Source organism: Bison bison, unplaced genomic scaffold (assembly GCF_000754665.1).
Source record: "Bison bison bison isolate TAMUID 2011002044 unplaced genomic scaffold, Bison_UMD1.0 scf7180017864370, whole genome shotgun sequence".
Lineage (NCBI taxonomy): Eukaryota > Metazoa > Chordata > Mammalia > Artiodactyla > Bovidae > Bison > Bison bison.
In genome coordinates, this window is record NW_011494942.1 from 11,775,601 (window position 1) to 11,799,316 (window position 23,716).

General features: G+C 39.8%; 1 protein-coding gene across 1 annotated transcript in view; it reads right to left on the reverse strand.

The window, feature by feature from the left end:
* Positions 1 to 23,716, reverse strand: part of ITPR2 (inositol 1,4,5-trisphosphate receptor, type 2) — a 586,895-nt gene that overhangs the window by 328,556 nt on the left and 234,623 nt on the right. The window contains exons 23-26 of the mRNA XM_010856005.1: positions 22,231 to 22,360; positions 20,163 to 20,220; positions 18,056 to 18,221; positions 16,620 to 16,793 (exon numbers count right to left, since the gene is read on the reverse strand). Of these exons, the coding sequence (XP_010854307.1) occupies positions 16,620 to 16,793; positions 18,056 to 18,221; positions 20,163 to 20,220; positions 22,231 to 22,360 (528 nt within the window). The remainder of the gene's footprint in view (positions 1 to 16,619; positions 16,794 to 18,055; positions 18,222 to 20,162; positions 20,221 to 22,230; positions 22,361 to 23,716) is intronic.

The following is a 23,716-nucleotide window of genomic DNA, read 5'->3' on the forward strand; positions in this document are numbered from 1 at the left end:
CCCCCCCCCACCCCAACTCCAGCAAACAGCCAGCCAGCTTGCTGCCTAGGCAACCCAGAGTAAGCCCCCAGGGACATTTTCTAGTTAATTCTGCCCCTTACATCACACACTTATTAAAAGGACAAAAAAAAAAAAAAAATGAAGTGAAAACACACAGATAGGAATCTTGAATGCAGAGATATGAAAAAAATCAATTAGAAACCCCCAAAGAAAAAATAGTCCTTGATGGAAAAAAAAAACTAGACAGTTTAAACATCAGACTTAAATTGTGAAGACTGTAATTTTTTTTGTTTTTTTAATGTTAGTCACTCAGTTGTGTCCAACTCTTTGAGACCCCACGGACTACAGCCCACTAGGATCCTCTATCCATGGAATTTTCCAAGAATACTGGAGCAGGTTGCCATTTCCTTCTCCAGGTGATCTACTGGACCCAGGGACTGAACTTGGGTCTCCTGCACTGCAGGAAGATTCTTTACCATCTGAGCCAGGAGAGAAGCTCCCCGCAGCACCCCCCCCTTTTTTTTTAAAGGAGCAGGCAACCATTTGTAGAGATAAATCTATATACATACACAGACACAGAAGCACAATCATTGTGAAGGAAAATTAACAACCAAAATATTTAACACAAGTGGGAACTTCTGTTAGAAGTCCTGTGATGCCTCCATGGCTTGCTTTTCAACTCTTTATAAAGAGATGGATGAGCATAAAGGGCAATCCTGATTTAACCCACTCAGATCTAATTTCCTGAGTTAATCCCTCCTTATATTTAGACGCCAACACGCATTTGAATGTAATGAACTAGTAATGCTACAGAGACTGTCAACTTGTTATATATACCCTAGCTTTTAAGTTTTCAGCAACGATGCCCTTTTTAATGCCCTTGAAAGTAAGTTAACAGGGAAACCCTGTAAGATATAATAGGTAATAAAGCTTATATGTACTAGGGATGCAGTGAGCTTACTAGAAGACCCAATCTACCCCATCCTCCACCGTGTTTATATGAGATCGACTACAATACTAGGATAATTCTGGTTACATCGAGATTTGATAGTGTTAGTAGGTGGATTATCAGAGCTTCCCAGGTGGCTCAATGGTAAAGAATTCACCTACCAATGCAAGAGATGTGGGTTCCATCCCTGGATCAGGAAGATCCCCTAGAGGAAGAAATGGCAACCCACTCCAGTATTCTTGCCTGGAGAATTCCATGGACAGAGGAGCCTGGCAGGCTGCAGTCCATGGGGTCGCAAAGAGTCGGACATGTCTGAAGCGACTAAGAAAGGCCCAGCAGTTCAGTTCAGTTATTGACCCAGATAAACAAAATTTATCACTGAGGGAAAGAAAAATACTTTTATGCTATTGGAAATATTTCTTATTACCAAAATGAAGACTCACTGTACTGTTATCTGGTTTTCTGATGTCTAAGCAGGCACAAAGTTAGAACATTATGAGCTGTTTTAAAACAATGGCAATCATCCTGTGTTTAGAGCCTTTGTAAAGATTTACTACACAACAAAGGATTATTATCTGTACTGGCTTGCCAGAGTGCGTGCTGCCTGCTACTGGCTGTTTCCATTGATATTGTGATATATTTCATCCTGTTTACAATAAATTGTCACTATCTCTGGCAGTTGGTTCATTGCATAACATAGATTATTTGGCTGCGTACAAGTTAGTAAGTCTGTAGTCTCTCACTTTTTTTTCTCCGTATATTAATCCATTAGAAATGTACCATTCTCTTGGCTTCTCGTGTCCATTTCTACTTTTGCCTCCTGAGCTCATGCTCACCTAACGTCACACCTGAATTTGAACAGGAGGCTTCTAACTGGTCCCCACCTTTAGGCTCTTTTTGCTGAGCCATCCTTCCCCCAGATCTTCAAGGGTTCCCAATGTCCAGCCACTTCAAATACAAACCACTTATTTCTGTTGAATTCTGCTTCTCTTGTGATTATTCCTGAATTAGTAGCTAAGGAAATCCTCCCAACCTTTTAAAACAGTGAAGCTGGGCTTCCCTGGCACCTCACTGGTAAAGAATTCACCTGCCAATGCAGCAGAGGCGGGTTTGATCCCTGGTCGGGGGAGGAGCCCACTTGCCACACAGCAACTGAGCCCGCGTGCGCCGTAGCTATTGAGCCTGTGCTTTAGAGCCTGGGAGCTGCAACTACTGAGCCCTCGAGCCACAACTACTGAAGCCCATCTGCCCTAGAGCCCATGCTCAGTACCACGAGAGGCGATGCAATGAGAATCCACTGCACCACAGCTGGAGAGTGGCCCCCGTTTGCCACAACTATGGAAAAGCCAAAGACCCTGCACCAAAGACCCAGCTCAGCCATAAAGAAATAAAACAGTGACGCACACACAGTCACGCCCACACTGATCTCTCTTTTCTGTGATACAACAGTTCAATATTTAACCATACATTTGTCATACTGTTTTGTGGGCGTTATTCTGTTTGTGTTATCTTTGAGAGCAAGCATCATATCTCAAATATTAGATTTGATTCTACATATCAAACGTTAAGAAAGGAAACGAGAAATTCAGGTGTGTACAAAGATATGGAAGCATGACGGTGAAGGTATAAAGTTGTACCTTTAGCAGAATGTTCAAAAGAAGAGTGGTGCTCTGGAGAAACATGAAAGCAATCAAGTAGAGCAGGTTCAGATATGGTCTGATCATGCATGTGTGTTCAGTCACTTAAGTCATGTCCAGCTTGCTGTGACCCAATGGACTGCAGCCCACCAGGCTCCTCTGTCCATAGGATTCTCCAGGCAAGAGTACTGGAGTGGGTTGCCACGCGCTCCTCCAGGGGATCTTCCTAACCCATGGATCAGATCGAACCTGAGTCTTCTATGTTGCCTGCACTGCAGGTGGGTTCTTTACCACTGAGCCTCAGGGGAAGCCCCAGATATGGTTCACACTGGCTCAAATCTAGCATCAGCAAAAAGATCTTACAAGGATAAATATATGGGTTCAAAATACACAAGAGTTTTCTACTTTTAAGAACTATCTAAAGTAGAAATAAAGAGAAATCCCTCTGATTACACAACATCCAGAAGTGATAGATTGGAGAAGGCAATGGCATCCCACTCGAGTACTCTTGCCTGGAAAATCCCATGGATGGAGGAGCCTGGTGGGCTGCAGTCCGTGGTGTCGCTAGAGTCGGACACGACTGAGCGACTTCACTTTCACTTTTCACTTTCATGCATTGGAGAAGGAAATAGCAACCCACTCCAGTGTTCTTGCCTGGAAAATCCCAGGGATGGCGGAGCCTGGTGGGCTGCCGTCTATGGGGATGCACAGAGTCAGACGTGACTGAAGCGAATTAGCAGCAGCAGCAGCAGAAGTGATAGATAAAAACAACATTTAAACGATCTCTCTCTCTCTGTTTTTGACTGCACTGTGTCTTCACTGCTGCGAGCAATGCAGCGAGTGGTGGCTACTCTTCTTTGCAGTGCGTGGGCTTCTCACTCTGGTGGCTCCTCCTGTTGCGGAGCATGGGCTCTGGAGCACCAGTGCTTCAATAGTTGCAGTGTGTGTGCTCAGTAGCTGTGGCACACAGGCTTAGCTGCCCCACAGCATGTGGAAGCTTTCTAGGCCAAGGATCGAACCCATGTCCCCTGTACTGGCTGGTGAATTCTTAACCACTGGACCACCAGGGAAGTCCTAAACTATTTCCTACTAGTAAAGAGAAAGAAACAAATGGAGGCCAGAAACCAGAAAAATACATGACATTTCCAAGTAATAATCAAGCACTGACCCATTTGTTGGCCTTTAAGGGTATCAGCCAGAGTTGATAACCAACAACTGAGTTTTAACTTGTCACACACACACACACACACATACACACAACTCAAAGAGCTGGGCACGACTGAGTGACTTTCACTTTCACTTTGTGTGTTGTTAGACTCTACGGGTTTTGACAAATGTGTAATGCTACGTATAGTATCATATAGAAGAGTTTCATCATCCTAAAATTCCTCTCTGCTCCACCTGTTTGTTCCTCTCTTTTTAATCTCTACACCCCAGAACCTCTGAGGACCCATGATCATTGTACTGTCTCAGGTATAGTTTTTCCTTCTCCAGAATACAGTTGGACTCATACAGTATGTAGCTTTCTCAGACTTTGTTGTTGTTCAATTGTTTACTTGTGTCTGATTCTTTGCAACCCCATGAACTGCAGCACGCCAGGCTTCCCTGTCCTTCACCATTTCCTGGAGCTTGCTCAAATTCAACTCCATTGAGTTGGTGATGACATCCAACCATCTCATCCTCTGTTGACCCCTTTTCCTCCTGCCTTCAATCTTTCCCAGCATCAGTGTCTTTTCTAATGAGTCAGCTCTTTGCATCAGGTGACCAAAGTATTGGAGCTTCAGCATCAGTCCTTATGAATATTCAGGGTTGATTTCTTTCAGGACTGACTGATTTGATCTCCTCGCTGTCCAAAGGACTCTCAAGAGTCTTCTCCAGCACCACAATTCTAAAGCATCAGTTCTTTGGCACTCAGCCTTCTTTTTCAGACTAGCCTCTTTCATTTAGCAATATACATTTGAGGTTCTTTCGTTCTTTTTGTAACCTGTAAGCACTTTCTATCGCTGAATACTACTCCGTTATCTGGATATACTAAAGTTTATTTATCCTAATTCATCTATTAAAAGACCTCTGATTGCTTCCAATTTGGGGCCATTTTGCGTAAAGCTGCTGTAAACATTTGGGTGTAGGTTTCGAGTTGGTATCTTGGAGACCGAAAGATGGCATGTTTTGCTCCTTACAGTATGTGGGATTACCTCAACCTGTGGCCAGAGGGCACTGTGAGCCTGAGACGTCTGAAGGCAGGAGTCTGATTTAGCGCCCCAATCTTGGTATTTGCTTAGAGTTAACTTGTCTTTCTGAGTTGCAGAGTTACTGGCATTTGTCTTCAGGGAAACTTACCATGTTGCCCAGAAGCTTAGAACTCTCTGATCAGGTTTGAGGTTACTTTTCTAACTTGGTAGATGGAGGGTGAGACAAAGGATGCCCTGGTTGGATGGCATCACTGACTCAATGGACATGAGTTTGAGCAAGCTCTGGGAAACAGTGAAGGACAGGGAAAACTGGCATGTTGTGGTTCATGGGGTCACAAAGAATCGGACATGACTGAGCGACTAAACAACAACAGCAATAACAGAGGGAAGGTGGGGTCTTTAGAGTTGCCCTCCATTTCCAGTGAGCCCAGAAATATACTTAAAATAGGCTTTGTATCTAGGATTGAGTGGTTTTGTAACAGGAGGGCCATTTGAATTTTAACTTGGCTACTTTTGTAGAAGTCCTTGGGAATGTGTTTATTTAGATATTTCGTAATTTTACAAGTGTATTATGAACTTAGATTCCTTGGAATATGTGAATTCCTCTGGGGTTTGTTTAACCCAGAGAAGATTTCATTTGCCTTACAGAGCCACTTTGGGATATGACATTTTGTGAATATGTTAATCAGAGTTTTTGACTTGGAACTTTTGGGGCCTTTTACTAGTGGGAATTCTAGTCCCAAATCTTGAGTGCAAGTGCACTTGTCTTGAGCTCAGGAGAGTTTTTCTCCCCATTTTGGCTTTTACCAGGACAAAACAGGTACCCCTTTGCTCTTCCATGGGCCATGCGTTTCCCTGGTTTATCACTGAGTGTTTCCTTTAGGTACCCCTGGTTCTAACACGGGTTTCTGGTCAGACCTTCCATCTTCCTTGGGAGCCAGGCTTTGTTTCCTTTCTGTTCTGTGTGTGTGAAGTGAAAGTGAAAGTCCTTCAGTCGTGTCCAACTCTTTGCGACACCATGGACTGTATAGTCCATGGAATTCTCCAGGCCAGAATACTGGAGTGGGTGGGTAGCCTTTCCAACAAAGAGCAAAACCTGAAATAAACTATGACCTTCAGTTAATAATAATGTATCAGTATTGTCTTATCAGTTGCACCAAATGTACCATATTAATTAATGGTGGCACGAGTGGTAAAGAACCTGCCTGCCAATGAAGGAGACACAGGAGACTCAGTGTTGGTCCCTGGGTCAGGAAGATCCCCTGGAGGAGGGCACGGCAATCCACTCCAGGATTCTTGCCTAGAGAATCCCATGGACAGAGGAGCCTGGCAGGTTACAGTTCATAGGGTCTCAAAGAGTGGGACATGGCTGAAGCAACTTTTCTTGCATGCACGCTAATAATAGAAAAATGAAGGGAAGGAAGGAGCGGATGTATAGGCATTCACTATACTTTCTGTGCAATGTTTCTCTAAACCTAAAACTGCTCTAAAAACAAAGTCTATTAAATGAAGATATGAGCTCATAATCAAAGATGACCAAATAGATAATGAAACAAGTGTAAAAAACATAAGAAATTCACAAGTACTTCAGATCCTGGAATTAGCACTACATACAAGGCCATAAAATAGCCACGTGGAATCACAAGAATCAGCAAGTGACAACAGATAATAAAAATGACCAAAAAGATTTTTTAATCAAGTCACAGGTGTGATAAAGTATAATGGCTGAAATTTTTAAAAGAAGTGAAGTTAACTACAAATAAGACATACCTGAAAAGCAACTTAGACAAGTCTAAAGAAATTATTCAAATTCAGCACAAAGTCTCAGGTATGGGAAATATAAAAAAGAAACTAATTGATATGAAAAAAATAATAAGGTTTAAGTAACATGCGAAGAGTCAGATACGAATGAAAAGACTGAGCAGTTGTAAGATCAGAATCAAAGCACCACTATTCAATACGAGGTTTCCCTCATATCTAAGTTGAGAAAGAATCTGCCTGCAATGCAGGAGACCAGGGTTCGATCTCTGGGTCGGGAAGATCCTCTGGAGAAGGAAATGGCCACCCATTCCAGTATTCTTGCCTGGAGAATCCCATGGAGCCTGGCAGGCTACAGTCCATGGGGTCACAAGAGTCGGACACGACTTAGTGACTAAACCACCACGTTCAATACACAATAAACTTCTCAACAGCAGTAATGCTGCCAGAAGACACGGAACAATATCAACACAAGTGGAAGAAAATAACTGGCAAATGATAAAACGTTTTGTTTCTAGTTAAAAACAGTTTAAAATTTATATGTATCTAATAAAATAGACTTAAAACATATAAAGGTTAATAGAACTACAGGGGAAACTGATAAGTTTACCACTACAGTGAGAAATGTAAGCAAATCTCTCTCAATTATGGCTACATCAAGAAAACAAAGACATTGTGAACAAATGTATGGATACCTAGTTGGGGGGAATAGGGGAGGAACTAGGAGACTGGGATTGACACATATACATTATTGATACTGTGCATAAAATACAAAACTCATGTTGTTGTTCAGTTGCTCAGTCTTGTCCGACTCTTTGTGACCCTGTGGACTGCAGCACGCCAGGCCTCTCTGTCCTTCATCGTCTCCCAAAGTTTGCCCAAGTTCATGTCTATTGCATCGGTGATGCCATCCAGCCATCTCATCCACTGATGCCCTCTTCTCCTTCTGCCCTCAAACTTTCCCATCATCAGTGACTTTTCCAATGAGTCAGCCATTCTTATCAGATGACCAAAATACTGGAGTTTCAACTTCAGCATCAGTTGAAATATACTCGTCCCTCCAACGAGTATATTCAGGGCTGATTTCCCTTCAGATTGACTGGTCTTATCTCCTTGCTGTCCAAGGGACTCTCAGGAGTCCCCTCCAGCACCACAGTTCAAAGGCATCAATGCTTCAACGCTCCAGCTTCTCTACGGTCCAACTCTCAACGACTGCACATGACCACTGGGAAGACCATGGCCTTGACCATAGAGACCTTTGTCAGCAGAGCATAACTAATGAGAACATACTATATAGCGAGGAACTCTACTTAATGCACTCTGGTGACCTGAATGGGAAAGAAGTCCAAAAGGGAGGGGATATATGTATATGTATGGCTGATTCATTTTGTTGCACAGTCGAAACTAATTGAACACTGTAAAGCAACTATACTCCACTAAAAATAATTTTTAAAAAGCTGAACAAATGAACTTCATAAATAAAACTGTGACCATGAAAAAAGAGAGAAAACAAAATTATTAGTGAGTAGATGGATGATTTAAATACAATAAGCTCTATTTGCTAGTCACATATAAGGAATCCTGTACCCATTCACATTCTACTCGAGCACGAGAAGATAGTTCTAAAACCTGAAGATATAATAGACCATAAAGCAGTCCCAGCAAATCTTGGGAGAACTGGTATCATCATAACCACATTCTCTTGTTGTGTGTTAATTAAAGGTTCAATAGCCAAAGAAGTGTAAATTTTGTAAGTGTATTTGGAAATTTAAAAGTTCATTTCTAAGTAACTATCCTGGGCCAAAGAAGAAATCATAATGAAAAATTTTAATATCTAATATTGAACAATAATAAAAACTGTTGCTGTTCAGTCACTAAGTCGTGTTCACTCTTTGTGACCCCATGGACTAGAGCAGACCAGGCTCTTCTGTCCTCCACTATCTCCCAGAATTTGCTCAAATTCATGTGCATACTACCTAACCATCTCATCCTCTGTTGTTTCCTTCTCCTGTTGCCTTCAATCTTTCCCAGCATCAGGGTCATTTCCAGTGAGTCAGCTCTTTGCATCAGGCAGCCAAAGTATTAGAACTTCAGCTTCAGCAACAGTCCTTCCAAAGAATATTCAAGGTTGATTTCCTTTAGGATTGACTGGTTAGATCTCCTTGCAGTCCAAGGGACTCTCAAGAGTCTTTTCCAACACCACAGTTCAAAAGCATCAATTTCCTGGAGCTCAGCCTTCTTTATTTGCCAACTCTCACATCTGTACAGGACTACTGGCAAAAACACAGCTTTGATTATATGGACCTTTGTCAGCAAAGTGATGTCTCTGCTTTGGAAAACACTGTCTAGGTTTGTCATAGCTTTTCTTCCATGGAACAAGCATCTTTTACTTTCATGGCTGCAGTCACTGTCCATAGGGATTTTGGAGCCCAAGAAAATAAAATCTATCACTGCTTCTACTTTCCCCCCTTTATTTGCCATGAAGTGATGGGACCAGATGCCATGATCTTAAGTTTTTTTTTAATGTTGAGCATCAAGCCAGTTATTTCACTCTCTTCTTTCACTCTCATCAAGAGGCTCTTTAGTTCCCCTTCACTTTCTGCCATTAGAGTGGTATCATCTGCATATCTGAGGTTGTTGACACTGCTCCCAGTAATCTTGATTTCAGCTTGCGAATCATCCAACACACCCATTTCTCATGATGTCCTCCGCATGTAAGTCAAATAAGCAGGGTGACAATATACAGCCTTGTTGCACTCCTTTCCCTGTTTTGAACCAGTCCATTGTTTCACATCCAGTTTTGACCCACAAACAAGTTTCTCAGGAGACAGGTAAGGTGGTTGGGTACTCTCGTCTCTTCAAGAATTTTCTGCAGTTTATTGTGATCCACATAGTCAAAGGCTTGAGCGTACTCAATGAAGCAGAAGTAGATGTTTCTCTGGAACTCCTTTTCTTTCTCCATGATTCAGCGAAATATTGGCAATTTGATCTCTGGTTCCTCTGCCTTTTCTAAACTCAGCTTCTACATCTGGAAGTTCTTTGTTCATGTACTGCTGAAGTCTAACTTGAGGGATTTCGAGCACAGTCTTGCCAGCATGTGTAATAAGAGCAGTTGTATGGTAATTTGAACATTCTTTAGCATTGTTCTTCTTGGAGATCGTAATGAAAACTGACCTTTTCCCATCCTGTGGAATACCATTTGTCAAAATCTGTGGGATGCAGCTCCTTAGAAATTATACCATCCATTTTTTTTAAGTCTGCAAAGTATGTCAACATAAAAGGCTAGAGTATAATACGCTAAATATAATGAAATAGCAAACAAGCCCAGGAGCTTAACAAGCCAAAAATAAATTCATTTAAAAAGATGAATAAAATACGTACAGCTCTGGTGAGATTGTACCTGATATCATACATTTGTCAAAACTCATAGAATTGTACAACCCAAAGAGTGAAATCTAAAGGGAAAAAGAAGAGAATGAAAAGGGGGTATGAAGCTACAGATGTAACAGAAATTTTAAAGATAGTGAAAGATGAATAAATTTGAAAACTAAAGTATACAACTAGAATAATATATAAGTTGACCCATAAGAGAAAAGTTTAATGAATTTATAATCTCTACAATATTAATTACTAGTTAAAATCTACCCAAACTAAATCCAAGGCCCATGCAAACTTAGACAAGTTCTACCAAACACTGACAGAAGAGACAATTCCAATCTTACCCAAAGAAAGGGTAAGAATCTATAACTCACTTCATTATGGAACTAGTCTAACCTTGATACCAACAACTGACAGGAACAGTACAAGAAAGCAAGATTAGAGACCAACCTCACTGATAACATAGATGTAAAATGGTAAACAAAATCCTTGGAAGCTAGATGCAGTACTGTATAAAATATCATCATGACATATTTATTCTAGAATACAAGGTTACTATAGAAGTCTATTGATGATTCATGTTATTAAAATTAGCATATAAAAATTAAAGAAAACATCATCTTGATAGATGCACACACTGCATTAAATTAAAATCATAACTATTCATGGTAAAAAGTAGCAAATGAAAAACAGAAGAGAATTTCCTCAATTGATAAAAGGTATCTACAAAAAAGTATAATAACCATCATGTTCAATAGTGAAATATTAAAATTATTCCCTTTAAAATCAGAAGCAAAACAAAAATGCCATTATCACCACATCTGCTCAATACTGTACCAGAAAATCTTACCAACACCCACTAAAACAAGTAAAGAAGAAATAACAGATGAAAAGACAATACTCAATTTTAAACTTAGAGCATCACCATGACTTGATATAAAAAATATTTTTTAACTCAGTAATAGGTACACATGAATTGGTAGGATCTAACTACCTGCCCACACAGAATGTGAGAGTTGGACTGTGAAGAAGGCTGAGCACCGAAGAATTGATGCTTTTGAACTGTGGTGTTGGAGAAGACTCTTGAGAGTCCCTTGGACTGCAAGGAGATCCAACCAGTCCATTCTGAAGGAGATCAGCCCTGGCATTTCTTTGGAAGGAATGATGCTAAAGCTGAAACTCCAGTACTTTGGCCACCTCATGTGAAGAGTTGACTCATTGGAAAAGACTCTGATGCTGGGAGGGATTGGGGGCAGGAAGAGAAGGGGACGACAGAGGATGAGATGGCTGGATGGCATCACTGACTCGATAGACGTGAGTCTGAGTGAACTCTGGGAGTTGGTGATGGACAAGAAGGCCTGGTGTGCTGCGATTCATTGGGCCGCAAAGAGTCGGACACGACTGAGCGACTGAACTGAACTAAACTGAAACTGGAAGAAGTGAAATGTCCAATAAACATATAAAAACATGCTCAACTTCATAAAAACCCAGAAAAATGAAAATCATACAGGGATAATATACCAAACACATCCAATTATCAAAAATGAAAAAGTGAGAAAACCAGTAGTCTTCATGATGGGCAATTACAGAAATTCTTACATACCCCAGGAGTATCATTTGGCATTTGGAAAGCAACGGACATTATTTGGTAATCATACTAGATGTTTACACCTAAATATAGATCCTGAAGGGTCTCTTAAACATGTGCATCAGGTGACATTTCAAAGTTTTTAAAGCTCCTTTTGGTAGCAAATTTCCTTTCAACACACTACAACTGTAAAGAATAAAAATGTCCATCAAGAGTTTATTAGATAAACATCTGCATGAAATGTAATAATGTATACTAGAGAAAATAAAATAAGTCACTGCTACACAACAACAAAGACAGAGAACAAAAACATACCTAAAACAGACTAAATAATTATTTAGGTCTTCTGCTCATTTTTTGATTGGGTTGTTTGTTTTTTTGATATTGAGCTTCATGAACTGTTTATACACTTGAGAGATTATTCCTGTCAGTTGCTTTATTAGCAAATATTTTCTCCCATTCTGATGACTATCTTTTTATTTTGTTTATGGTCTCCTTTGTTGTACAAAAGCTTTTAAGTTTAATTAGGTCTCATTTGTTTATTTTGGTTTTTATTTTCATTACTCGAGGAGGTTGGTCAAAAAAAATCTTGCTGAGATTTATGTTGAAGGAAAAAAAAAAAACTTCTGCCTAAGTTTTACTCTCAGAATTTAATACAATGAAATATTACTCAGTCATAAAAATGAATGAATTGGGTCATCTATTGAGACATGGATGGGCCTAGAGAGTGTCATACAAAGTGAAATAAGTCAGAAAGAGAAAAATAAATATTGTATATTAATATATATATATATGTGGAATCTAAAAAAAATCATATGTTTGTATGTGTGTGTTAGTTGCTCAGTTGTCTGTGATCCCATGGACCATAGCTCATCAGGCTCCTCTGTCCATGGAATTCTCCAGTCAAGAATACTAGAGTGGGTTGCCATTTCCTTCTCTCGGGGATCTTCCCAACCCAGGGATCGAACTCTGGCCTCCTATACTGCAAGCAGTTTCTTTACCATCTGAGCTATCAGAGGGAAAAATGGTGTAGATGATCCTATTTGAAAAGCAGAAACAGAGACACAGACATAGAGAACACCAAGGGGGAAAGCAAGAAGATGGGAGGAATTGGGAGACTGGGATTGACACACGAACACTATTGACACTGTGTATAAAACAGATAACTAATGAGAACACACTGTCTAGCACAAAGAACTCTACTTAATGCACTGTGGTAACATGCATAGGAAGGAAGCCCAGAAAGGAAGGAATGTATGTACAGGTACAGCTGGTTTATTGTGCTGTACAGTAGAAACTAACACATTATAAAGCAACTGGACTCCAATAAAAAAAAAAAACTAAATGAAATTCTTTTCATTTGTTAAATGTTTTAGAAACACAGATACACATAGTAAAACCAGTATGATAAGTAAGGAAATTATTAACATAAACTCATGAAAATGGTTTCCTCTGGAATATAGGGATGGACCATGGGGACATTTTATTGATAATATTCTATTTCTCAAGCAATACACTAATTTCAACAGACTGTTCTACCTCAGGAGGTATTGAATTTCCCATCACAGAAGTTTGTTTTAAGAAATATCTCACTTAGGTGAGCTATTTAGAGACAGACAAATACCACATAGGAAATGGACTTGATAACTCTACAAGTATCCTTTAAGATTTCATAATTCCATATGGATCATAACAAACAGCACAATATGCTACACATAAAAACCAACAATAATTATAACAAGCATTCACTGACTACAGATTTTTGGCAGACACTGTTGGTTGCTAACCTGCATCCTTACTTCCTTCTCCCTTGCCAGCAGATTTTTTAAAATATTTATTTACTTATTTGGTTGCCTCGGGTGTTAGTTGCAGCACGCAGGATCTTTAGTTGAGGCATTCAGGCTTTAGCTGCAGCATGTAAACTCTTACTTGCAACATGTGGGACCTAGTTGCCCAATCAGGGATTGAATTCAGGCCCCACACATTGATAGCATGGAGTCTTAGCCACTGAACACCAGGGAAGCCCCACAAGCAGATTCTGATTTTGTTTATCCTTCCCCCACATAACTCAGGGGAAGAGTATTCTAGTAGCCTGTAGAGCATCTTTTATTTAGTCTAAACTCACAGCCCCTTGGTTTAGAGGTAAACATGTGGTCCTGCTTCAGCCAAGGAGACATGAGATAGAATCTACTGAGGGGCACCTGGGAAAGGTCCACTTGCTGTTGAGCAGGAGACCCAGACAAGCACAGACATTCTTTCTTGGGGTGTTGTGATGCTAGGATGAGGATATCCTGATGCAACCATGAGGAAGATCAGTCTCAGTGTAAGGCCACTGGTCCATAATGACTGCACTGAGACAATACATTAACTAAAGCTGGAGACTTACTTCTTGACTTGTTGGTAACTAAAATGTCACCGTATTGTCTATATTCTCCCACTGAAGTCATATCAACTGACACACCATATGCACAGAGTTCACTCATTTAATCTTCATGGTAACACTACGAGCTAAGTATCATTATTAAGTTCACTGAATGGACAATGAAAACAAAACTGAAAGAATTCAAATCAGTTGCCCAAAGTCACACATATAGTGAGTGGCAAATTCTAGGGTGTCTGACACCAAAACCTATCCTCCGAATGCCCTGTCCATTCAAGGCCCATACATCTTCCTGAGGGTGTACGGGGTGAAAAGAAAATCCCAACAGATCTGAGGGGTCCATACGTGTCTAAGGTACAAGTCAGTGCTGGTGGCTGTAGTATTTATACAGCAGCTGATGCAGATTCTTGGCCTCTGAATCATGGTTGATTGTTTGACCCTGAACTCTATAGTCCAAAGGCAGCCTCTAAAACTGTATTCCTCTAGACTGTCCTAAAATTTGATTCCTTGTATTAAATCACTTCCTGCTTTAAGTACCTAAAATTATTAACATGTGCTGAACTGATAAATCCCAACCTCAACAAATAAATAATATATTTCAACTTTATTGATTTATATTCATCTGAAGTCCCTAGAAAAAGTTTTATAGCCTATATGTAATGCAATTTTATTTTTAATAAAATGACTATCATCAGATGACTTATTCATCTTTCTCACATCAACACAAACTTTTATTAAACTACTATGAGGATGTTGTGGATATACACTTAAGACAGATTCTTTCTCCACTTTTCCTCATGACTGGGAACTTAAACTGTAGACTAGCGACTGACATCCCTCACAGAACATCTCACTTCTACTCTTAAGTGATTTTCTGGGCAAACTTTTACAAAGAAGCATAATGCATTTTTCCTAAGGTTTAGAGTTGTTCTCTATTAAAATAAAATAATGAAAAGTTCTGAAAAGGAAAGAAACATTACATTTATCCTCTAGAATATTTACAAAATATGTATTTGTAAAAGGAAGAGGTATTCTAACTTCATGAAAGCATAATACATCTCTTAATAACTTTAAATATTGTATCAGAAAGTGCAATTTTACACTTTAAAGAGCCTGGAGTTTATCATTAAAAAGACGTGAGTTAAAAATCACATAGAGCTGCTTGATAGTGAGAAAATCCTTGGGTTTTCTGAATTTCAGTTAATTCAGCTGATTCAGAAATGTGATCTTTATAACTATCTCCAAAGTCTACTGTAACATTTTAAAAAAATATACCTTGCATGACAGTTTCTGCTGTAAGAGTTGGTAATATAGCAAATACTATATAAGTGTTGAATTTTCTCTTATATCTTAAATGCTATGGAAGAACTCCATTTCAACAACAACAAAAAGGCTGTAGAAATTCTGCATGCCACTAACTTATATCACATGCGTGTATGTACTTAGTTGCTAAGTCATGTCTGACTCTTTGCGACGCCATAGACTATTGCCCACCAAGCTCCTCTGTCCATGGGGATTCTCCAGGCAACAATACTGGAGTGGGTTGCCATTTCCACCTCCAAGGGATCTTCCCGACCCACAAATTGAACCCATGTCTCCTGCGTCTCCTGTACTGGCAGCCAGATTCTTTACCATTGAGCCAACTTATATCATAAAATCACAGAAAAGTTTCTAAAGAATTAAGTCAAAAATATTGTGCAGATCAGTGGCGATTAGTCCTGAGACAAGTAGAAAGTAGTTACCTACCACTGAACTTCCCTTTGGAATTTTTCAGCATCTTATTATTTTCCATTCCCACTAATTACCTCCTACTCAACACCCTACACTACAAAATACTTTGGGTATTACAACAAACAGAAAAGTCGGAGCAGGTAAACCCCTCTAAACAGTTTACATTCCTATAGATTAAAATAATAACTAAATAGGGACTTCCCTGTGGTCCAGTGGCTAAAATCTGGTACTCTCAAAGCAGGGAACCCAGCTTTGACCATTTGGATCATGGTCAGAGAACTAGATTCCACATGCCACAACTAAGAGTCAACAGCCACAACTAAAGATTCTGCATGACAAAACTAAGATCGAACATCTCGCATGTTGAAACTAAAACTCAATACAGCCAAATTAAAAAATAATAACTAAATAAAACACTGGACAGGTATTTAAGAAACTCAATATATTATCAATTATGGTGTCGGCACTGATCTAAAAAATGCTTAAAAAATTTTAATGGTTTATTTAGCATTTAGCAAAATGCAGAAACAGCAATGAAATTAGCCCAGTGAAAACTAAAACCAATATAACAAAAGACTTATGAACACCATTTTACCATTTTTCAGATCAAACAAATTTGGGGGATTTTCATGTTGGCAACGTCCTTTCATTTGGGTATTTTTACTTATTTATAAGGATATTCAATAATGAATGATTTATAGGTTGGCGATAAAAAAGCCAACATGAATGCTAAAAATGAAAATTCCCCTCTCTTCATAGGTTTAGGCTTACGACCTACTCCTTTTCTCTCCACCTCACCCCATCCTGTTGTCTTGATTCTTGGATTATAAGACTGAGAGTGGGAAGGAGAAAGAGTGAAAAAGGAGGCAGATGATATAATGAGAACAATTAACAAGAATTAACCAAAGTACAAGTTTATGTGGATTATCAACTTGGTAAATGGAAATTTTATGCTGGTTTAAAAGATATTGTTCGGATGATTTCAATTTAGATCTTGAAAACAAACCTCAATTGGCTCTTCACCACCTTTTACTTGATTTTCACCCATTTCTCCATTCTCATAGCTGCTGCTCTTCTCAACCCATAACTCCGATTTCTCTACAGTAAGTCGAAGCTGGTCTAAATCTGCCTTGATCTGCTTGTAGTTATCTACATCCTGATTAGACACCAGCAACTGCACCTGGAAACAGAATTTCAATCCTCGATTTACTTACGGAATTTCATTTATGTCAAGAACCCCAAGTCTTTCAACATATGTGTCCTTCAGTTGAAGTTTAGTATTTCTAGGCTATTTATGGATATTTTACATGCATATTGATCATGAAAATTTACCTGAAAGTATCTGTAAGTTCCACTTAATATATTCGCATGTTATAAGGAATTATACGTATAAAAAAGTAAGCCCTAACAATGCTTTTCAAAATGTTAAAGAGTAATTTAAAGTAAAAGATACCCCAACTGTAATTTTACTGATAAAGTTAATTCTTCTGAGACCCCCTGTTTGAAACAGGTAGAAACATAAAAATAAGTGGAAGAAAATACCCATACAGTCTGAAGCTTAATTTGTATATATTATGTGAGTATATGAATGCTGCTGCTGCTAAGTCTCTTCAGTCGTGTCCGACTCTGTGCGACCCCACAGACGGCAGCCCACCAGGCTCCCCTGTCCCCGGGATTCTCCAGGCAAGAACACTGGAGTGGGTTGCCATTTCCTTCACCAATGCGTGAAAGTGCAAAGTGAAAGTGAAGTTGCTCAGTCGTGCCCGACTCTTTGCAACCCCATGGACTGCAGCCTACCAGGCTCCTCTGTCCATGGGATTTTCCAGGCAAGAGTACTGGAGTGGGTTGCCATTGCCTTCTCCAGAATATATGAATAGTTTTATCTACTTATATAATTACTTTTAATTATTTCATATTTTAACATATTCCTGTAAAATTTCCTAATGAAGATCAATGCTCTATTAAGGAACTATTAGTGAAATATATATAAGCCTGGAGATAGTCCTCATTCATGGTCTCAAAATTGGTATCATTAAAAGATGACAAAGAAAAAGATTAGCTCCATCACAATTCTTCTCTTTTGGATTCATATATTTTTCAATCACAAAACATTGATTTCGGTGCAATACCCATACTGTTCAGTAAAATTTAGGGTCAGAATAACAGCAGGGGCAACAAAATTCCTAATATGTTATTATCCCTCAGTGCCTTCCTAAATCTTGGTGCCTATCATCCACATTAAAGATATTAACTGAAAAATCACCTTCTAAAATAGATCATGTCTTAGCTGCAGACAAGGCCATATCTATCTTTAAAAATAGAAAGTGTCCCCAGGAAAAGCTGCAGTCTCATTAACTCTGCAACCATTAAGTCAGGTTGGATGCTATAAACAACATTTCAGAGCCTCTGTGGGTGGAAGCACCGAAGGCTACTCAATCTCACCTGTTTAAATGCCTGTAAAACTTCCGCTCTCTGGCTGAAGTGCTTGAACAGCAGCTGCAGGGCTCCTGATAGCAGAGGCGGGTAGTCATGCATGATCAGATGAATAAGAACCCGTAAAAACGTCCTGCCTCCTTCGTCATCAAGTTGAACTGGATTTTTCTCCTTTCTGTAAAACCAAAAAATCATTCTAAAAGACTTGTATTTACATAAAATCTAGTCATAAGTGGCTAATATTGTGTATACATTCTCAGACTTACACCATTTCCACCATCACCCCTCCACAAAAAATTGGAAATTGCCAAGGAGATTTTTACTTTCTTTGGCCTCATGTTACTAATAAGGGGGCTTCCCAGGGTGGCGCTAGTAGTAAAGAATCTACCTGCCAATGCAGGAGACATAAGAGACGTGGGTTTGATTCCTGGGTTGGGGAGATCCCCTGGAGAAGGGCATGGCAACCCACTCCATTATTCTTGTCTGGAGAATCCCCAGAAACAGAGGAGCCTGGAGGGCTACAATCCATAGGGTCACAAAGATTCGGACACGACTGAAGCGACTTAGCTTGCAGGCACAACGAATGAGGAAACGGAACATAAAGAAAAGCTTGTGACTGTCCATGAAAGGAGGGGTGACCAAATTCCCAGTCTGTCCAAGACTGAGAAGGTTCCTAAGATGCGGGACGCTCAGTGATTGCACTAGGAAAGCTGCAGGCAAACTGGGATGATCTGGTAATCTAGGTACAGACAAAAGACAGAATCTGAATCAATCCAGAAGCGCTTATTGAGAAGGCATATCAGTTGGATAGATCCCATGGACGCAGTAGCCTGGTAGGCTGCAGTCCGTGGGGTCGCTAGGAGTCGGACACGACTGAGCGACTTCCCTTTCACTTTTCACTTTCACGCATTGGAGAAGGAAATGGCAACCCACTCCAGTGTTCTTGCCTGGAGAATCCCAGGGATGGGGGAGCCTGGTGGGCTGCCGTCTCTGGGGTCGCACAGAGTCAGACACGACTGAAGCAACTTAGCAGCAGCAGCAGCAGCAAGGGCCAATTTACCACCCCCCACCCCCCCACTTCCCCACAAGGCCCAAAACCTCCTCAGGACAGGCGGTGAGGTAGTGAGGCACAGCACGCGCATGCGCACGCACACAGGCAAGGCCATAGCCAGGGCAACTCTGCGAGTCTCCGGTATTCGGACTCTGGGCTAGATTACCCGGATGAAAAGTTGGTTTATTTTATGGCGAAAATCATACACTGGTTTATCCTCTTCTCAGGAATAATGAAATACTTGAATAGGAAAACACAGTAACAATAACAACAGCAGAAACTGGCAAAACAATATAAAAACAAACCTAAACCAAAAGTTCACTAGAGATAAAAATCCTTTTTGGGCTTCCCTGAGTCTTTCTTCTCTCTCTTGCTAATCAAAGAAAATGCAACACAAGGCTAGGTACAGAAATCCGTTAGGTACATACAGCAAATCTGCAATAAAAATGGATGCTAGAAACTCAGTACTTGCAGCTCAGACATCGTACAGTTTTTTTTCTTTTCCTTTTGACTATTAGTTTCATTTCTGGGGAAACCAAAGAAACCACCTAAAAACAATGAATAGTAGGGCTTCTGACAGCAAAGGAGGGTAGCCATGGCAGAGATACTTCATTTTCTTCAATCATATGGATATTTCAACTGGCAGATAATAAGCATTAGTTCTCACATATATAGTTAATGATAACATTGAAAGAAGTTACTTTCTTGCCTCAAATTTCTCAGATTTTGGGAAGCAGTGTTTTGCAAGATCCAGCGATATTTTTGCCAGGGGACTTAAAGGGCATTCGTGTGCTGTCATTATTTGAGGAAAGAAAAGCAAAGAATTCAGGGGAAAGTTCAATACACTGATCTCATCTCGACTGTCTTTTTTTTTTTTTTTTAACCTGACCTAAAGAAAAGATATGCTTTCTCTTCTCTAGTAAATTCGCAGCTTCATTTCTGGCAGGAATTATGTTGGCAACCATAAAGGATATAAAATTAAATAGATATAGGGAATGACAAAGTATTGTAAAATTCTAAGTAAAATCTTATTAATAAAATAATGATACATAAATGCTACTATACCTTCCAGCAAACATAGTTTCTGCCTGAGCTGCAATTTCATCTATATCAGGAACAATAGCTGCAAAGATAAATGGTAAAAAATCCATTCTTTATATTTTTATAATTAGGAGTCCCAATATTTATATTAATGTAGCATACCTAAAAATACTTTTGTCTTAATTTCTTTATGCCACCAAAAGTCAATTAACACTTTAAAAAGTCACAATACAATGTCTCTCATTCATCAATATTTTAAATTGAAGTTTACATTTTAAAATCATTATGCTCAAAGATACATTGAAAAGATCACAAAGAACTATTTACAAAGTTTCTTCATCTCTATAAGCACGTGTGTGTGTATATATATATATATAAACTACATACACTCGTACCTATATACATACATATAATTTAAATGGATAATGATATGGAAAGATAATATTTTTTTAAAGAATCACAATATACCTATAAGGAACCTTGTTATTACATGGTTGTTCTAAACAATATGATCTTTTAACCTAAGCTTACTTTTGCAATTCCATACCTTCCTCTTGTGGGACAGAGTGCTTTTTTTTTTTTTTTTTTAATGTGAACCAGTCTTGATTCCTCACCCATTCCCACCACTAACATTTTGAAGATGTCTATGATAGGTACACAATTTATTTCTCATCTCCAAAGCATGAAAAGAAAAAGGAGCAAGATATAAAAAGGGAAAAAATTATTCCCAGAAAGCTACCTCATACAAATACAACCAATTTAAAAGGTCAGATAAATCAAAGAAGACTGGTTTTCTGGGGATGCCCCTAGACTTCCTCTCCCACACTTTTACTGACAGAGCTCCTTTTTCCAGAAGTCTGACTTCTGAGAGCCAATAATTGTTATGCTAGTGTCAATGCAGACGCCAGCAAGACTTTCTGGTTCTGCCTCCTCATTCCTGGAACTAGCCCCTTGGGGTTCTACACTTCTGGGAAGCATAAAAACAACACAGCTGTAAATGTGCCAGGGAGACTTCTAGCTCAGGAGAGCTGAACTCCATCTGTAGAGCACACCGCCTTTGGACGGTACCGATGAGTCAGGGAGCAGGACGTTTGGCTTAGCACCCATGTTAACTACTCTGACTTTCCTATCAAACTGACTGATGCACAAAGAAGAGGCTCCCTGATGTTATCACAGTGGTTGTAGTTCCCAAGAATTTTCATATCTGTATATACATCCTACCCCAGCAAAAGAGTTCTGTGAACTGGCTAAATAGTCAATGATAAAGATTCCATCTTCAATATGATACAGTTTCCAGCTTGTCACAGCTGGCCTGATCTAGCCAGAAAAAAAATGGTGATTTAATATTTCTTGGGTTTCATAAGGTACTTTCTAGAGTCACAATATTTTTACAATAATTTTTATGCTCTTATGTCATTATGCTCCTATACTCACAGAGAGAGTAGCTTCATTCTTACACACTTTAAATGTGAAAAACTGGAAAACAGTACCAGTTTACAACTGTACAAGATAATAAAGAACCAACACACATACATACACGGTAAAACCAACATCCACATCCAGACCTTTATGAGAATGCCACGTCTTTATTCTTGAGTTGGGTAATTCCTACAAAATACCTTTCTTCCTGATAGATGCATTTCACATGCTCTGTGATCAAGCCAAAAAAATAATCCCCTTGGATTTTCACCAAAACAGCATAATTCTTAGAAGATTCAGACCTCGAGTTGGAGAGAGCTCAGAGAAAATCCCTTTTCCACTACTTCATAACTTTAAGCAAGTAACTTAACTGCTCTAACCTCGTTCTTCTTACCAGTAAACTGGCACAATAAAGAGTACTCAAACTTGTGGAGTTGTGAAGATAACAAGAGAAACTGCATTCAAAGGACCGAGCACCAGAAGCAGCAAACATCCTCCCTGCCATTCTTGACAAGTTATTTAATTTCTGTCTCAGCTCCTTCATTTCATTGGTGGAGATTATTTAGACATTTCTGTCTCATACAAATGCTTCTTGTCTTAAAACATCAAAAGGAACTTTCAAGTTCTCATGGAACCATCATCCAGAGAGCAAATATTGTCACAAAGGTAATACCTGATGGCAGCAGTGTATCAGGAGAGCCATTGGTGGACATTTCGGCATTTCCGTTGTTCTCCCCGAATTCCTTCTTATATATTGACAGCATATAGGAGATCCTATAATCTAGTCTGACACTCAAGATAAACTATAAGAAACATTAAAAACAACATAAGTTCCTTTCGTCAGCATGGTGTTTAAAAATTCATTTCATTACAGGACAGCAAGAACAACCTAACTGTCAACATGTCACATGAACTACTTCGAAACTTTACTGGAAAATCAACACTTCCATCACACACATGATAAACAGCATAACACTAAGCACAGTGAGGCATTTGCAGGAGCCAATGTCAGTAAAATCCCTCAACAGCTTTTGAAAAGAAGACGACTTGACTTCCCACGATCACTCTTGGAATATTCCAGGTGGGGGTATCCAGTAGACACGGATGAAGACGTTATGATGACATAATTTCCTGAGCCCTGAGCAGAGTGTCCACCGGCTCCATAAGAAAAGTGCTGGAGCTGAGACCCTCGTTCACAACAGAAAGGCCAAGATTTTAGCTACAATAGTGTGGATTCTGACTATAACAAAAGGAGTCCTGGAGCTAGGCTTCAGAGGGGCAGCTTAAGCAACAGCATCCGGTATACCAGGGATATGCCTCACTGCTGCCTGGCTCTCCTTGGCCCTGTGTTGCTGTCCTTGTTCTCTTTAATGGACATATTGACAGAGACTAAGTACCAACAAGGTTCCCATCTGTGCTCAGTACTGAGAAGGATGCAAGTGCCTGGAGCCCAGGGTCCTCAAGAAGAGTGATTGAATTGGAAAAACTAAATCTATTTTGCCATAGTGCTGTTTGTTGTTGTTACTTGCTTTTTGCTTCACTGCACAGCATGTGGAATCTTAGTTCCCCAAGCAGGAATCAAACCCTCACCCCCGCAGCAGAAGCATGGAGTCTCAACTACAGGGCTGTCAGTCCCTGGTACAGCATTGTTAACATACTTGGGAAATGATCGAGGACTACCCATGTGATATAAATATAATGGAGATCAAGAAGGAAAAGGTATATGTTGCTACCTGAGTGGAGATGGGAAACAACAGAGAGGCAGACTTGCACAGGGCAGCCTGCCATCTCAGGTTGCCTCGGAGAGTCCTGGGACAGCCTTTGCTCCCAGTACAATTATTATCTGTGTCCCCTACACTCTCTTAAGAGATGCTCATTGAGACAGCAAACAGTAATGGTCATGCAAGTCTCAGAAAACTTGGGGTTTGGTGGTACCCTCCGAACCCAGTTCTCACTATCTATGCCACAGTCAGTGTCAGACCCCCATCTCCCTCCTCCCACCCTCCCGCCCCCTTCCTCTCTCTCCATCCCAACAGCACAGGCTGGAATGCCTGCAGTGTCTCTCTTGCCTCCTCACATTTATTTCCATTGTTCACTTTACCTGGAATATTCTTCTCCTCTACCCCATAATTACTAGCTTTTGAGATATCCTCCAAGGT